Source organism: Spea bombifrons, chromosome 7 (genome assembly GCF_027358695.1).
Source record: "Spea bombifrons isolate aSpeBom1 chromosome 7, aSpeBom1.2.pri, whole genome shotgun sequence".
NCBI lineage: Eukaryota > Metazoa > Chordata > Amphibia > Anura > Pelobatidae > Spea > Spea bombifrons.
Genome location: NC_071093.1, coordinates 43113439 through 43130949, shown reverse-complemented (window position 1 = coordinate 43130949; position 17511 = coordinate 43113439). Strand labels below are relative to the sequence as shown.

The window sequence follows — 17511 nt, the reverse complement described above, 5'->3', positions numbered from 1 at the left end:
ACTCCGTGCCGGCAATACCTTAGAAGGAAATGAATAACGGATGTGTCAATCTACATATTAAACTATATGACAATATTGAGAAGCCTGAGGACTGACCCCGATCTGAATCATAATGAAAATAAGCATTTACACAAATCAATAATCAATATTAAATCCAAAGCAATAAATCATAGAAAATGCATGTAATTAGGGGAAATAATGTGAAATGATTTATGATAATGAGGGTTCTAGCCGCTGGTGGGGCGAAGAAAGAAGAAGGAGCGATGTTGTCTCATCCGTGAATTGTAACAGCGAGAAGAATTATGGAGATCATTGGTATCTTCATGGAGTGAGATGTCCGCCATGAAGCCTGGAGATACCTGCCCCATATAGCTACAAAGAATTGCTCTGAAACCAAAATAAATGCCCCTTTCTGAAGACCGTTGAGGATAATATATAAAGAACAATAATAATAGTAATCGGTACAATCACTATAGCAACCAATAGAATGTTGACCATGAATGATGAATGTTGATTGAATGCCGATCACGTCATTTTTAACACTTACACCAGGAAAGATAATTATACAAAGAAATATATTTTATAAAGAAAAAGGAAAAAATATTAGCGCCGTTAAAAACCAAGAGAAACATCCCTAATCCTGAAGAAATACACGGGAGTAAAAACAAAATTTAGAGAGACAAAAATTTACAAATGACTGGGATTGGCGTGTGGCTCCTGAATCTAAGACGAGACCAACGATTGATTAAGGTTTGAGTCTTTACTCAGACGGGGGCCGATCCGCCGGCTGGTGCTATGTTTGTGTCTTAACCCCTTCTAGGTGAATCGGCCAAACATTGTCCTTCAGTGACCTCCGTCCTTGGATCACGTTGTGACTTCTTCTCTCCTGCCGCGTTGCTGGTGATCTGGAGAGCTGAACAAGGATGGCTTCTGCTTCTACGCTGCATCCTTTCTGATTAAACCCCGAGGACAGGAGGCAGCCGCGGGACAGTAATAGGTTAATGAAATCAGCTGACAGGGCCACAAGCTGGACATGCTGCCATCACGCTCATCCAGACATAGACCCGGGGCAGATAAACCCAGATGCGGAGCACTTAAGGGCAACTGTCGACAAATTGTATCCTGTTAGTGTACATCATACACGCCACAAACCAGAGCTTCGGGAGAATGAATACCAAAACCCCTTATTAAGCCCCGGCTGGCACCATGGGCAAATGCTCAGTGGCCGTTAGGGCCAATGCTCAGTGGCCATTAGGGCCAATGCTCAGAGCCCATAGTGCCACTCTGGCGGATCGGGTCCTGCGGTGTGCAGCTGCCGACTGGATAGTGAGTGCCCAGTGGCTGTACTTCGTCATTTGGCGGCTGCTGGCCTTAAAGTGCCAGGGTCACTAGACCGCCCCCAGTCCGGCCCTAATTAACGCAATTTGTAATGACGGGGCTGCATGCGCAGCTTGTAATTGCACACCGTGTGATGTTACACCGCATTACGCAATGACAGCACTTTAAATGTCATATAATAACCGTTACCGCGGAGATCGACCGGAGAGAGTGTCCGGAATCGTTACCGGGGCCTGCTGCTGTTTCCGGTAAATTCATTTTGGCCAAATATAAAAAAACTGCAGTTTCTGATACATTTCCTTTTTTCATTTTGTATTCTTGAACAATTAGAGTGAGGAGGGCTGTGAGTGGAGATCGAGGGTGAGGAAGGGTGAGTGAAAATGGCGGGTGAGGAAGGATGTGAGTGGAGACTGAGGAAAAGTGTGTGGAGTGGAGACTTTGGAGGGGTCTGAGTGGAGGATAGAGGGTGGGGAGGGCTGTGAGTGGAGAAAGAGGGTGGGGAGGGCTGTGAGTGCAGATAGTGAGGATGGAGGGATAATGACATGTAAGGAGGGCTGTGAGTGGAGATAGAGAGTGGGGAGGGCGGTGAGTGCAGATAATGAGGATGGAGGGATAATGAAATGTAAGGAGGGCTGTGAGTGGAGATAGAGGGTGGGGAGGACTGTGAGTGGAGGTAGAGGGTGGGGAGGGCTGTGAGTGGAGAAAGAGGGTGGGGAGGGCTGTGAGTGCAGATAATGAGGATGGAGGGATAATGGCATGTAAGGAGGGCTGTGAGTGGAGGTAGAGGGTGGGGAGGGCTGTGAGTGCAGATAATGAGGATGGAGGGATAACGCCGGTAGCGCAGATGACAGCTCGCTGGATGCACCGGGGGCGACCAAGCAGCAAACATCTGTCCTGCTCTATTTACATAACCCAGCCCCCAAGCATCCTATTGGCTGTTTATTCCTTAGCTGGCCGGTAATGGAATAGTTGGGGCGCGGTGGTTGGACGCCTGCGCTGTCAGTGATGAATGGAGTCCCGCCTACCTTAAAGGGCTGATACCGGCGCTGGAAAGCAGAGCACTCTAGCACTGAAGGAGGCGGCAACCGAGGGGTGACCATCGGTACCGTATCGTACCGGCACTATACCGGAACCAGAGCATCAGAGGGGACTCAGTATTCGGACACAAGAAGCCAGAGCCCAGCAGGAGCAGCACACACCGGAGGGGTGCAGCTGGAAGGCTGTCAGACTGATAGGAGTAGTCTGGACAGGGCTGTGGGTTGGGCTGAGATAAAGGTCACTAGGAAAAGGCTTAATTTTGATCAGGGTGCTGGTTTGGGGAGAAGGAACCTGTGGTTTGGGGTTTAGTACATGGAAAAGGGGGGCCTCTAGAGATTTGGGGGTCAAGGTGTGACTTGGGGGGCAGGAGAGGAGAGACAGACTTTACATATATAGAGAGAGAGAGGAGAATACAAAGAGAAAGAGGGACAGAGACAGACACTGAAGCAGATTCTAGACAGCAGAGAGAGAGAGAGAAAGTAAAGAGAGGAGGAAAATCAGAGAGAAGAGACTTAACTACAGATCAGAGAATGAGAGACATACACAGGGAGCACTAAGAGACAGGGACATAGAACAGAGCAAGAGAACATAGACAAAGAGAGACAGGGAAAAGAGACAGGGAAAAAAGAGACAGGGCAACTAAGAGAGACAAAAGGAAAAACAGAGAGAACAGAGACGGGCAGGAGAGAGAGAGGGATAAAGAGAAAAACAGAGCTAGAGAGAGATAAAAACGAGAGATCGCTGCGAAAATAGGACAGCGATACCAGGTGACAGTAAAAGGTTGATAAGGAGGAATAGAAAAAGGAGAACACAGTGACAGAGAAAGCAGGAGAGAAGAGAAGAAAGAAGGGGGAGAAGGAATAGAGGAAAAAGAGAGGTACGGGTAAGAGCGATAGAGGAGAGTATCAGAGAGGTACCTGTCGGTGTGAGGTACACGAAGTGAAAGGCGTTCACACCTGGGGAGACCTTAAAGTCCAGATCCAAATGCTTTGCTTGTTGTAGCTGCGACAGCCTGGCGACTCGCTCCCCTCCTGCTTGCCTCCGGAACTCCCCGACATTCTCCTTCCCCCAAATATTTGGGAACTTCCCGGGAACACTCTGGCGCCCAGAATGTCCAGAAAGAAAAGCCAGAAGGGTAAGGGCAGTAACCCGCCTGCTCCCTGCACCTTTCCTACCCCTAAAGTGGATGGCAAGATGGCCAGTGACTGCCACCCAAATGGCACGGTGATGCCCGGACGCCCGTCCCTCAGCAGCAGCGGAGAGTTCTATGACATCGCTTTCAAGGTGAGACCCCAATACACTTAATGTATCTGAGATTCTTCTCTGTCTATCTCTGCGTTCTTCAGAACTAATGGGAACTTTGTATCTATTATTTGCGGGTGGCTGTGAGATGATATGGTGTTTATTGTGTGACTTCCGTGCCGTTCTCTTCTCGGAACACCGATTTTCATAGAATCGGAGACAAGATTCCGTTTTAACACCTTTTACCGGTCATGCATTGAGTGTGGTGCATGTTGTAGACCAAATTGATCCTTGACTTTCTCTAATATGCTGAGAGGCCCTGTTCACAAGTGTTTTTTTGAGATTCTGAGCTGCACTATAGTTTTCCACCTCTGCTGGTTAGCTGTTCTTGGCATCCACTATGCTTGATGACACAACCATCTCTTGCATTCCAGTTTTGCTTTAAAATGCTGTTGTTGGGTAGGTCTTTGATTGCTTCTCGTCTATTGTAGAAGTTAGCGTTCTCCGACCTTGGCTGGTCCATTAACGTCCATGTCCCAGCTGAGACTAGACTGGTGTTACTGGGAATAGCCAGTCGATGCTTGGGTGTAGGGGATGTCCAGAAGAGCTTATCACCTTCATGGCGCTTGTTAAATGCAACTCCTATTGTCTTCGGCAACCACACTTTTGAAACAGATGCAGACTAGTCAGCCCTCATGCTACCCTGGTCCTATAAATGTGGCTTTTGTCCAAGAGGCTCTAGGCTTTACGGGTCACGAGGTTTGTAGTGGCGTCAGGCCCCTGGGCTGCTTTCCTAGGGGTAGATTGCCCTTTTGGGTTCGAAGAACCAAAGAGCATCCATGCCTGGACTACCATGTGGTCCAGGACTGGTCCTACCCAAAGAACTCTGGTCCTGATCCATTATCTGAAATATTCTCCCTTCTTTCAGCTTTATTGATTCAATTTATGGGAACTGGGAAAGTTATTCACACCTTCTGTGGTTCTTCTCGTTTTTTGTCACGCTTGGTGTTGGGCCTATTAATAATATATTCTCATTTCAGAAGTTATAGGTGGTGTTTGACTAATTTGGAACCTTGCTTTACAGAATCTGCAATATATTTGTATTGTAATTTTAATAACTTGTCTTCAAAACTTGACACATGGTGGCCAACATCTGACACTTCTTTTTTGTGCCCCGGTTTGTGTGTGAAGACCCAAACATTAATGTCACCCTCGATACGACATCCATGAGAACATCTTATCTCTGCTGTGGTGAGAAAATCATTATATCACCTGACTTTGGGTTTGGGTTCCGGAACCATGAACCTTCCAGGCATATAGACGTTTAGGTGCGAATGACTATCATATGCTGCTGGGTGTCCAACGTCTTTTCCTACATGTAATGCTGAAAGATGGGATCACATCTTTATTCTGGATCTACCATCTTTTTTTCCTCCCCATGTATGTTGGGTAGCAGAGCCTTCGTTGACTAACGTCCGTCCTTATTCTGGATCTTACGTCAAGAGTTTAATCCTTCTTGTGATGCTATCCCTGCCCGCGGTGCTGAAACACAAGTTGAAGACAACCCACCATTTACGGGTTCTTCTCTATCTCTTCTGTTTTTTTTAATTACCCAATAAATCCACCTCAGATACAGGATTATTGGCTGTTTGTTCTTTGAGTTACAGTTTATGTGTCAGAACCCCAAAAAACTATTTTGCCCATTTTCCCTGCTTTAAAGACTCAAACCTTAATCAGTCGTTGGTCTCGTCTTAGATTCAGGAGCCGGATGTCTATCCCATACATGTTTAAATCCCCTCGCGGTATTACTGCCACCTCTACTAGGAGGCTGTCCTATTTACCTACCACCCTCTCTAAGCCTGTGACCCTCTTGTTTTAGATCATGGCCTCTTGTTCTAACGTTTCTCCTCCGAAGTCAGGATTATCCTTTTGTTACAAAGTATCCTGTCCATCTTCATCATTCCATAGAGCCTCTTATACCGTTGGCCACATCCCAACCTGGCCAACACAATGTATCGTAAATTGCTTTCCTTTTGAGGTGTAACTGGGCCATATCAACAAATGGTAGAGGTACAGAGAGAAGATTGTCTTCCTAGATGAAAGAACGTAGACCCGATTTTCTTACTGTCAACGACAATAGATAAGATAATTAAGATTGATGATTCATTGCACGCCACGTTCTTTTTTTTATTAGACAAGGAACGAGGAGGCAGACTTTGAAGATTACAAGGAGCTTCAGAGCTCAGTCTCGTGTAGAAACCAAAATTATCATAGCATCTCGTCAAATCCCCATCTTGTCTCTCGAAAACTTTTGATGTTAAAGTGGGTTTGAGGACTTTTTTTTTTAGAATCTTGGAATTAATAGCTGAGGGAATTTTTACAGTTGTCATAGATGAGAAAATTATCTTACGATCTAGCTCAGAAAACATCTTCGGAACATTGGCTGCCGTCGGGATCTAATGAGATAAAAAAAACATATCATAAGTGATTAAAATGGAATTTCACGTTGAGCTTCTAAAAAGCTGGCTTAAGAAAGCAGCGATGACGAGTTTCGTTTAAAATTGCATTATTGGGTGTTAGTCTTAAAAAAGAAAAAGAGAATTTGCTGCCAGCAAGGGATGGACGGGAGACTCGGCAGAGCGATGCTGGCCAGATCAGAGCAGCTAAAAGAAGGGGAACGAGTCGAACCGGATTTATTCTACATCTAAAAATATCACATGGAACGGAAAGGTTAATTGAAGCCTCAAAAGGGTTTTTTTTTCATACAGCTAATAAAATGATCATTCTGGAAGCCAACGCAAGTGAGGTCCACCACCAGGAACCGTTGGTCGTCTTCAAAGTTCTCGTGTCACTCCAAGTGTTGAGGATTTGCTAATTTGTTGGCGTTTTCTAAGGTTTTGAGGCTGGATCTACTTAAATGGCAGCTATCGGCGTTCCAAAAATTAATAAAAGTAACACTTGATGTTAGTGAGAGGCGAGGCAATAACTGGGTTTGAGTTCTCACTTGCAAAACATGTTGGGTAACCACAGTTCCTTCCTGTCAGCTTCTCGTGTCACCTACATTGACTATTTTTATTAGAACAAAAAAAAAACGCCTTGAATATTAACTTAGAACTTTTATTACACTAGAAGGAAAGAAGGAAAATCGGCCCCATCCGGCCCCCGTCTAGTCTGCCCGCTTCTCCTGCTGTAAAGACTTTAATCAGTCGTTGGTCTCGTCTTAAATTCAGGAGCCATATGCCTATCCCATGCATGTTTAAACCCCCTGCTGTATTAGCCACTACTGTTTCTGCTGGGAGGCTGTTCCACTTATCTACCACCCTTTCAGTCAAGTAAAACTTGACAATTTGAAGAGCCCCCAGCTGTAAGATGTAAGTCGGCCCATCTGAAGCGAAAGTGATGGACTTCCTGATACATAAATTAAGCAAGGCAATTCATGCGGCCGAAAATGTCTCTGTGGGCAGATTCTGAGGGTAAATGGGTCAATCTCCGGGCAAATGCTTCCTGGTCATACTTTGTTGAGTCGTTTGTACGCCTTGTTCATTTAAACGCTGAACTGTAAAAAAAATAATAACTTCTGCTTTTCCAGTAGAAAAATAAATTATTTAGATCATTTTTAAAATTTTTATTTCATGACTTTTAGGGAAGCAACGTTACTTTTTTTTTTTTAAAGATACATCGACAATTCCGAATAAACCCACTTTTAAATCTTGCTTTTTAGTGAATAAACCCCATAATCTCTCCCCATTATATATTTTAAAGTCATTTTATGGAGAAAAAAAAAATCATAATTTAATATTACAGGATCCACGCATTGTACAATAATTTATATTCCTATATTAATTTAAAAAATATAAATATATTATAATCCGGATTATCCTGCATTTGGAAATATAATCCCTGCTGCTGCGGAATAGAGCGAATGATCGTTCTTTATGGCACTGAGCACAGGGAGGAGGAATACAGATTTTTGCTCCTAAACCCCATATCTTTGTACAGCTCGGAAACCACAGGAGGCAGAGCTCGGCGTAATCACTTTGCGTATAATGTCTTCTCTTACAAAGTGCTAAGTAGACAGATGGCTTCATACAAATTAAATGACCTGAGCGCGGGAGAGGTACCGCGCATGCATGATAATAAGGCACGCGGCGCCTCTCGGAGGGTTAACCCGAGTGAATGAGGAAAGGCCCTCGCGAGATATGACCCCTGCCGCGTCATACTCAGTAAGTGGTGGGTTATCTGGTTAAGAATCGAGCTGGAGGGGTAGTGGCAGATTCTATTTGCCCCTAAAATAGGGTCCACCCTGCGTCACCTGTGATTGGTGGGCGGATGTCCCTCTGTGACGAGAATATAGCTTTTAATTTAAATCCTGGAGGCTTCGAACGATATGCCATCGACGTACACAAATGGTTTAGTAAGAGTAAGGTGTTGCTATGGCAACAATATCCAGTTTGTTGTCGACCATGTCTTTGACATCATCTCAAGCACCTGGGAACCAATTGGTTGTCACGTCTCGCAACATGTGACATGGCAGAAAAGGGAAAGGCAGCTGGACGGACAGAACTGGCAGGTGGAGAACACATAGATGGACGTGTATGAAAAATGAACAATTGAACTTATCACCTTAGCAACCAATGAAATCTTATCTCCTGGTTGGACCAGTCCATTGGTTGCTATGGAGACAACACCCCTTTTGGATGCTGATTCTGATGGGCGTTCCAGCTGATTCTGGTGGGTGTTCCGGCTGACTCTGGTGGGCGTTCCGGCTGATTCTGGTGGGTGGTCCCATATAAGCTTTCTGGACCTCGCAGGTCTCTTCTTCAGACTAAAGATACATGGAGGTAAGCATGTGACTAGCTTGGCTCAGGTCCTCCACAGAAACCTAGAATTTGCCGGCACATCAGACCCATTCGGCCCCGTCTAGCCCACCCGTTATTCCTGTGGATCTTCTAGCTAGGGCTTTCGAGTGGGAGGCTGCCTTACCGTGGCTTGGTACGACCGCTCACTGATTGACAAGCGAGCCATTCTCGCTGACGTGATGTCATTTTATGGTTTGTAAAAGACATCAAGTGTTCCAGAACCAGTTTTCAGGACCAGTCTCTCCAGAAAAAAAAGAATTCTAGAAAATATTTGCTTCAATTTTCTATGTATTTTTTTTTTATTTTTTTGGAGGTTATACATTATAAATTAAAATATCGTATGGGGCCTATTGGCACAAACAGAACGATCAGCCTTTATAACTCTGGCGCAGTGACAGAGTCCAACTGGGTGACTAAGACTGAGCCATTCTATTGTTTCCCTCAGGCAGTATGATAAGGAGTCTGGGTGTTTGCTCAGTTGATTGGGGCTCAGATAACAGTGAAAGGAAAAATAGTGTTTTCTGTAAAGTTTGGGTATAATAGGGAGCAACAATAAAGAGACCTTTTTTGGGGTCCTTGCTTATCTATGTCGGATACTGACGAATAGGGGTGAGCAGGGCCGCCGGCAAAGCCTTATCCATCCCGGCACGCTGACTGAGTCTTAGACAAGATGTCAGGCGCAGGCAGCGAGTGAGGACGGCGAGGGAGACCCTTCACCGGCCGCTGGACCACAAGGGACGAGCCTCCTGGTGTTACAAAGGTAGATAGGAGGGGGTCCTAAATGTAGAAGCGTGTGAAGGCATGGAGTGTGTAGATGTATAAGTGTCAGCATGTGTGAGTGTGAGTATATGGGTGAGTATTATACATGTAAGCAAGTGTAAAGCTCTACATGTTCTACACACGTGTGCGTTCTATCCGTGTACATTCTCTGTATTCTTCCGCCCTGTAAGGTTTGGCCGGAGTGCTGAGGAGTGTCGGATACATGTCTCTGACAACAAGACTTTTCCTTCAACAAACACGAGCCGGATAAAGACAAATATTGACTTGCTCCTTAGTCTGTTTGGGCGGATTTAGAGATTTGTTTATGAGTATTCAACGCTGCAGGTTCTCAGGTGTCCCTGTTCCATTTGGCCAGTCCCTCTTTAAATTCCAAACTCCTGTGCTTCTTTTTGCACCCCTGATGCTCTTTTTTTGTAGTTGCTCGAAATGTTTGCTGGGTATAAGGGAATCACAGGGCTCTACAGTCCTAAAGTCATAATAATGCATATGTCCCAAAAGCCCCTGTTTAGGACAGCCAGTCCCTCTTTCTTCCCCAAATCCCTGTGCCCCTCTTTCCTCCCCTGATGTCCATCTTTTCTCCCTTGTTCCCTTCTTTCCTCCCCTGATGCCCCTCTTTTTCTAGTAGCTCAGAATGTTTGCTGGGTATGAGGGTATCACAGAGTGCTACAGGCCTATACAGTCACAATAAGGCATACTTCCCAAATGTCCCTGTTTAAGACAGCCAGTCCCTCTTTCCTCCCTAAATCCAGGTGCCTCCTTTCTTCTCCCCTGATATCCCTCTTTTCTAGGAGCTCAGAGTGTTTGCTGGGTGTGAGAGCTCTACAGCCCTGAAAATCACAATAAAGTATAAAATATATATATTTCCATACAAATGGGTTGACAAAGTTTAATATTTTTGTGCGTCAGATGTTTCTGCCCGTGTCGATGGAGGATAAACCTCTGCGGTTTAAAACTTCCTTCTGTGAAACTCTGATAACCGTCTGTTCACTAAGCCCTAGGATGATAATTAACGGATTCAAATTCAATTATGGCTGGTTAATCAGTAAAGCCACTCCAAGAAGCGACTCCCGAGAACTGCCGCTCCAGCCAAAAGGTCCTGTCGCCTTCACAGCCTGTAGCAGAGGCGGATTCATTTACGTGATCTGCCTTCAGCCAATCAGCTTCATTGTTTAAGAGATATTTAACCTTTAAAATAATGACTTGAAAGGCTGAAGCCGGAGGCATCGCGTGGCAGATCCAGCTTTATCTAATCCATTTCCTGACGTTCTCTCCCATCTCCTCCCACCGACCCTTACAAAGGCTGCCTGAACCAATCAACAACAATCAGCAACTTCACAATAGGAGGCATAGAACTTACTGGGGAGGAATAATCATGCAGATCCCCAGAGCAACAAGTTAAGGTGTTAATACATAAAGCGTCTTTCTTATACATAGAAATTGCTGATTTTAATCTGTAATTACTACGGCAAAAATGTAAAGTGTGGGATTTTAGAAACATTTCCAAATATTACTCTATTATTTTAGAAGGCAGATGTAATTATGGGGTCGGTACGGGGGGGAAATAAATAACTTTGTGTGGGTAATTTGTATGCACTCACAAAGGGTTATTTAAATGCTCTTCAAGTCGGTAATAATAGCGTACGGAGTGCTGAGGCAGGTCCCATAAGGATATTTTATTATTGCCAGACTGCTGTACGATGATTCATTTGCATGTGGTTTAAAACCCGATGTGTTCCTGAAACCAGAACGATAATGAAATTATGTGGTCTGTGATTAACCACTTCGGTGAATGCATGGATCAAAAGGGAAATGTAAGATTCCTGATTATCCCCAGTCCTGATTGTTACATATTATTATTTATTTAAAATTATCATTTATTTATTATTATTATTTATTCAATATTATTATTATTTATTATTATTATTTATTTAATATTATTATTTATTTAATATTATTATTATTATTTTTATTATTTTTGGTATTGCTTTACAGAGCGACCATATTCCACAGCATATTTAAGTATAATATATATATATATATATATATATATAATAAAATAATAAAAATATATGTAATGTATATATAATATATAAAATAATAATAATAAAAAACAAAATATTATTATTAAAGTTCTAAAAAAGATTAATAAAAAAATAATAGCAACATAATTTTTTAGTACTGGATCTGATTTTGGGTCACAAATTGTAGTAAAATCCAATTTAGGTGGTCAGGTGGATTTTTTTGTACAAAATTTGCCTATTGATTGACCTTGGTAGAGTCAAGTATTTTTTTATGCAAAGTATGTGTATATTGTAGAGCGCCGCGGAATAAATGATAAATATTAATGTTTTAAACCGACGCCTGTTCTTCTTTAGGTCATGCTCGTCGGTGACTCCGGAGTGGGAAAAACCTGCCTGCTCGTGAGATTTAAAGATGGAGCGTTCCTCGCCGGCAGCTTCATCTCAACGGTCGGCATCGACTTTCGGGTAAGTGGCTTCATCAGTTATTGGATTGCTCTGCGCGCCACAAGATCCTAATTACACGTTTAAAAAACCAGCGGACAGACGTCATTTGCTACGGTGTGTATTTATTACCCGCCTCGCGTCCTCGTAATGTATGATTGTAATTTGCTGCCTCTTGGAGATCCTGCCACGTTGATGGCATCATCAGACACAATGGAGAGAAGTAATAAACTGGGTTTTCATTATAAAGGAAACAATGAATCCCGAAATAAGAAATCCCAAAAGGAGTGAAAGAAAAATCAAATGGTTTGTTATTTTTCGGGTAATTTTGGAAGAATTTTGCCTCTTTAAGCTCACAGTAGCCACCCTGTAGGGTGAAGAAAGAAATACGGGGGTGCCCAGCTTTGGGGTACTTTTGCCTCTAATGCTCATCTCGTGACCCCCAAAAATGTTGTTGGGTGTTGGGGGCTGTTTTACTAAGCTGTAGATGTTCATTCTTGGAAACGCTAAGGGTTTGCCCCCTGAGTCTCAGAGTTTTTGCCCCAATCTCAGGGTGAAGGGGCAGATTTTCAGGTTCACACAGTCTGGAGCCGACTCCTTCCTATTCTCCCCGCTGGGATCATATATGTCTCCCAAATGGTACTTTTGCTCCTAGTATGTTGTGTTTGATATCCCTGCTTGAATGCAGGTGACTCAATTAAGTGTATCTTCAAATAATATGCGCCACTTGGTTAACACATTTGGTTAACACACATTCGCTGCATGATTGGTTATTAAAGGGTTAATATTTAACGAGTCTCAGCGTCAGCTCATTAACGTAGTTGCCAGGTATGAGTTTGTTCCCTTTAAACACCTTTCATTCCCCGTAGATATCAAAGAGTGACATCATTTCTTTTTCTGTAATCAGAGTCCCAAACTCCCAACTCCATAACGTCTGATGTCATAGACGTCGGTCACAGGCATAGAATCGTCAACATGCGAGGTCTGCATGATGTCATCGAAAGACAGGGGTTTAATCTCTCTGCCAAGTCATTCTTATTATAATTCACAAATATTTCTTATTTAAAAATGTAGAATTAACAAATCCACCGGACTTCCGCCATCACCTTTCTCATACTTTGGAGTTTGATCTCGGAGAAACTGGCAGACCAGATGGGGCCGAATGGGGCCGATCTGCCAGCAAATCCTGTGTTTCTAAGAGTAATTTGGCTTGCCGACAGCTCATGTCTGATTATTTTTTTTCAAAGCATGGTTTGTAACAATTAACAATGTAATTACTTTTCGGTGCGGCTCGTGTCAGAGGATCAGTAGCTGGCTACCGGGTTTATGAGAAACCCTCTTGTGGGCCGGCAAATTGGGCTTTATCTAGTTTAATTCCCTTTCTTGATACAGAAGGTGTTGCTTGTTACAGCTGACTGACAAGCTGTAATTAGTTTGAAATGATGTGGAAAGTTTCCACGGGGTATAAAAATGATTTGAGATTATGGACCTGTATGCAAATGAGCAGAGAAAGAAATGAGGGGATTAAATTCGGTGACCTCACCCTTATACTATATCATATGACATCATACAGCACTACATGCCAATGATAATAATTACTCTAGGGATTCATTTTCTCGTGAGCCGTGCATTCGCTTGCACTCCGCTAGAACTTTCTAAATTGGAATGAAGGATATAAAGATGTTCATGAAGCTGAAACGTGAATCTTAGCTTCTGATAACCAATCCTGGAAACTCTTGGGATTTAATCCTGATTTTCAGGGTTTTTGCCTCAATCTTAGAGTTTTAGGGTGAAGAGGTAGATTCTCGGGGTCTCAGGAACTCCTTCATAATGCTACAGAATCTTGTGACCGTATATAAGACTCCCAATTGGTGCTTTTGATACCGTTATGTTATGATTGCTATCCCTGCTTCAATGCACGCACTGTGTGAGCTGCCAAAAAGCAAGCCTCAGCTGCCGGTGAGGCGAGGGAGTAAGTGACAGGGAAAGGGAGGGAGTGAGTATGTATGTAAGTATGCATGTTAGAATGAGACTGTGTGTATAAGGATATGTGTGTTAGAATGAATGTGTATGTGAAGGTATGTGTGAGCATGAATGTGTGTGTGTAAGCATGAATGTGTATGTGTAAGTATGTGCTAGCATGAATGTGTGTGTTAGCATGAGTGTGTATGTGTGAGAGTGTGTGTAAATATGTGTGCTAGTGCACTAACCCCCCCCCCCCCGGGCCTTGTCATTGGCAATCCAGCCCTGTAAAGCGTAATATAAATGGCTGGGAATCTGACTGCTGGCTGTAAAGGTTTAAACCAAAATGCCAGCATTGGGAGTTCTTCTCCAACACCAATTAGAATTGATTTAAATTCTGCAGTTACAATCAGTTTAACACAAAATGTTCAAATCTAACAGTTTATTAGTATGATTTCATGCAAAAAAAATTGAAAAACTGAAGAAATCACTAAAATGACGACGGTTGCATAATTTTAACGGCATAATAACAACCGCTCTTTAGACGGCATCATCAGATAAGATTTTTGTGCTGATGTAACATGCCTTTAGAGCGCCGCGTTCAAACGGATGCGAGAAGCGCTCGGGTTCCTGATTAGAAGAGACAGACTTTATCTGCAGAGATCGTAAGCTTCTGTCTTTTATCCGCGTTTTGAGAACATTTTGCCCGTGGCTGCGTCCCCGGCATATAAATCCCGGTTCTGGGTACTTCTCGCCATCCCGACGGGTACCATTTATCTTTTAATCTGACGGCACGTATCCTTCTGCCAACGCTCTGTGCTTAATAGAAACCTTAATTAGCACCGACGGGCTCAGGGATTTACAAAACGAACGCTAATGTCATTAAACTCTTCTTTTACCTGGAGCTTGAAGGGTTTAGGAAGTCCGTATGACCATGCGCAGCTACTGTGTTTGCTGCAATAGCCCAATAAAATAAATATATGAATTAACATATAAATCAGGACCCCTTTTAAACCCTAATGAGCGGGTCCCCCATTAAATGGCATACATGACAAAGTCTGTAACAAGAAAGGACGTTTCCCAGGTAATCAGATCTACGCTTCTTACAAAATAAATTTCCTGGTTTGTGGTTTCGTAATAAATATTATTTTCTGGGCGGTTTTATTTAATCTGCTATTTTCTGCATGAACTGACGTATGGGGAAGGTGGGGTCCGTAGGTGTTATCTGATAGATTGGCAAATATTTTAGCCGAGCGGCCATGCGCGGGGTCTGGAGAGTAAGTGATGTCACAGGGATGTGAGTTTCTAGTACTGCTCAGGATAAAATATTTATAATAAAACCGTTTCCTGCTGTTTCTATACACATTATCGGGGCTTTTAGGGCTGTAGAACCCTGCGATACCCTCATATCCAGCAAACATTCTGCGCTCCTACAAAAAGAGGGGCATCAGGGGAGAAGAAAGGGGGCACATGGATTTAGGGGGAAAGAGGGACTGGCTGTCCTGAATTTAGCCCCAAAGAGGGACTGGCCAAACTAAACCGGGACACTTAGGAAGAAGCTGAATGCTCAGTTTGTACGTTTTATTTGTGGGGTAATAAGATGGATTTTTCCGGTATTACCGGTATAGGTAGGTAAACAGGTGCAGCTGGACCAGCAGGACACGGAGATTAACCCCGCGCGGGGATCAGATTTACTCTCACACCTGGCTTTTCTTTAATAGCCGTGTTTTGAGCAGCACGAAGATCTGTTTTCCTTGGCTTGATCTCAGAAGTCTCTGATTGGAACGTCTCTACACCATCTTTCGCGTGTCGGGAAGGGTGAGGGAATAGTCTGTGGCTGCTGGCTTATATTAAGTATAAAAACCATAACGTGCGACCATGTGTATCCACGGCGGATGCACATGCGGAATTTGGTGGCCGCTGGCCTTAAAGATTTGGGACCCAAAGAGGGACTGATCTACCTGAACAGAGGCACTTGGGGGGTATGCATACGGTGTAGCAGTCTCCGTCACTCCTGCTTTTGCTTTGCCTTTTTAGCAGACTCAGCAAAGGCTGGGGGCAAATTACGGGAAAAAGTTGTTTTTAGTTATACAGGGTTTGCCCCCAGCTGCCATGGAAACGAGGTAAAGTAGTTCCTTCCTTTTTTTTAAAAAAAAAACGATTCCATCTTTCCAGGTTTCAAAGCGTAACCCGGGGCGGCTGGAAGTGCATTTTCAGCCAGGAGTTAGTAAATAGCTTTAAACGCGCCAGATGGTCCCCACACCCCAGCCCGGATGGCGTGGGCTCTTATTTAAGTACAGCAATATGCCACGCTCTGTCACTGACGTTCCTCAAAAGACAACCTGCCAGCCTGCGCGACACAATGAGCACTCCTATCGGCTCGACACCGGAAATCACCAAAAAACAGCATTAGAACCTCTGCGGCTGCGGACTCTCTCTCCCATGATGCTTTGCGGTCCAGGCAGCCAAGAGTTGTTGCCTTTGGCAGCTAAAATGCCATAGAATGCAGTTCCCTCACAATTCCTCCGGTCCCACATTACCATACCTAAACTTAGAAACATAGAATCAGCCAGCAGATTGGCCCCATTCGGCCCCCTCTAGACTGCCCATTTCTCCTGCATTTCTCACTTATCTACCCCATCTCAGTAAAGTAAAACTTCCTTACGTTCCATCTCAGTCTCTGACCCTCTAGTTTTAGATTATGACCTCCGCTTCTAACATTTCTCCTCCATACCGCTCTCTGTGTTCCCTAACTTGGTCTTCCGAATGTGTCCTTTGTGTCAACCTCCCGCAAAAGAATCATTATTATAATTATCTATTCTGCCCAATTATTCCTCCCCTCCATTCATTGCTACCCATGGATGGAAGCTGGTATATCCTGAGAGCTTGAGAAGAAGACATGGAGGTTAACAATTCCTTTTACCATGAGAGGTAAAGAAATGCTCCCCCGAAGCAGTATTTATAATATATCCCATTAAGCAGGCCGCAGAGTATAGGTAGCATCCCGGCGAACCTAATGAGGCAAAAAAATAATTCCGAAATAAAACAGATTTATGGAATAATCGAATCTCGGGCTTCCAACGGCTGAATTGAGCCGTTCCACAAAACATTAACTGAGCTCTCGAGCGTGTTAAGCAAATAAACCGTCGCCGATCTGCTTTCCTCTTTAAGGTATAATCACGTGAAAAAAAAGGAAGATTTTTCAGTTTCTATGGTAACAGCCTATCAGGGGCCGCTTTGACGTCACATGACAATTAAAGCAGTCCTCGAAATAATTATTTCAAGGAAGGGTTTGGAGGTAATGACTATTAATTATGAATAACATTTGTTAATTGAATTGATCCAGAGAGGGGAAGATACTCTGCGGCGCTGCGCATTGCACCGTGGAAGGAATAGAGTTACGGAATGGCCCTCTTGTCAGATTTTGTAGACAACCCAAAACCACATCTAGAAATTGTAATACTTTGCATTTCTTCAGAACGCATGCTATCTTCAATTTAAAAAAACGCTGCTTGCCAAATCAAGGCAAACCAATAAGGTTCAATTGAGCTAAATTACCCTTATAAATGTTTCCAGATCCCCTTGATACAAATTGATATGATAACACACAGCAGTGTCTAAATACACTTCGACAACTTGATCTGCTCATTGCCAGATGACATTTAATACGGGCCAGAATACAGACTACTGGGGGTTATTAAATCAAGTATTTGATTTATTTTATAATACTAATAATGATAAGAATAATTATTAAAGGTTACGGGGAGGATCTACTCGGTAGCTCCTTTACTTCTGGCCGGTGGTCTGATGCAGTGCCTTTTTTTTTGTTG

The 17511-nt window shown here is 43.5% G+C and overlaps 1 protein-coding gene across 1 annotated transcript in view; it reads left to right on the top strand.

Moving 5' to 3' along the window:
- Positions 1-2409: 2409 nt before the first annotated feature.
- Positions 2410-17511, top strand: part of RAB26 (RAB26, member RAS oncogene family) — a 59853-nt gene continuing 44751 nt past the window's right edge. Inside the window, exons 1-2 of the mRNA XM_053470410.1 lie at positions 2410-3660; positions 11633-11743. Coding sequence (XP_053326385.1) covers positions 3487-3660; positions 11633-11743 — 285 coding nt within the window. The 5' untranslated portion in view covers positions 2410-3486. The remainder of the gene's footprint in view (positions 3661-11632; positions 11744-17511) is intronic.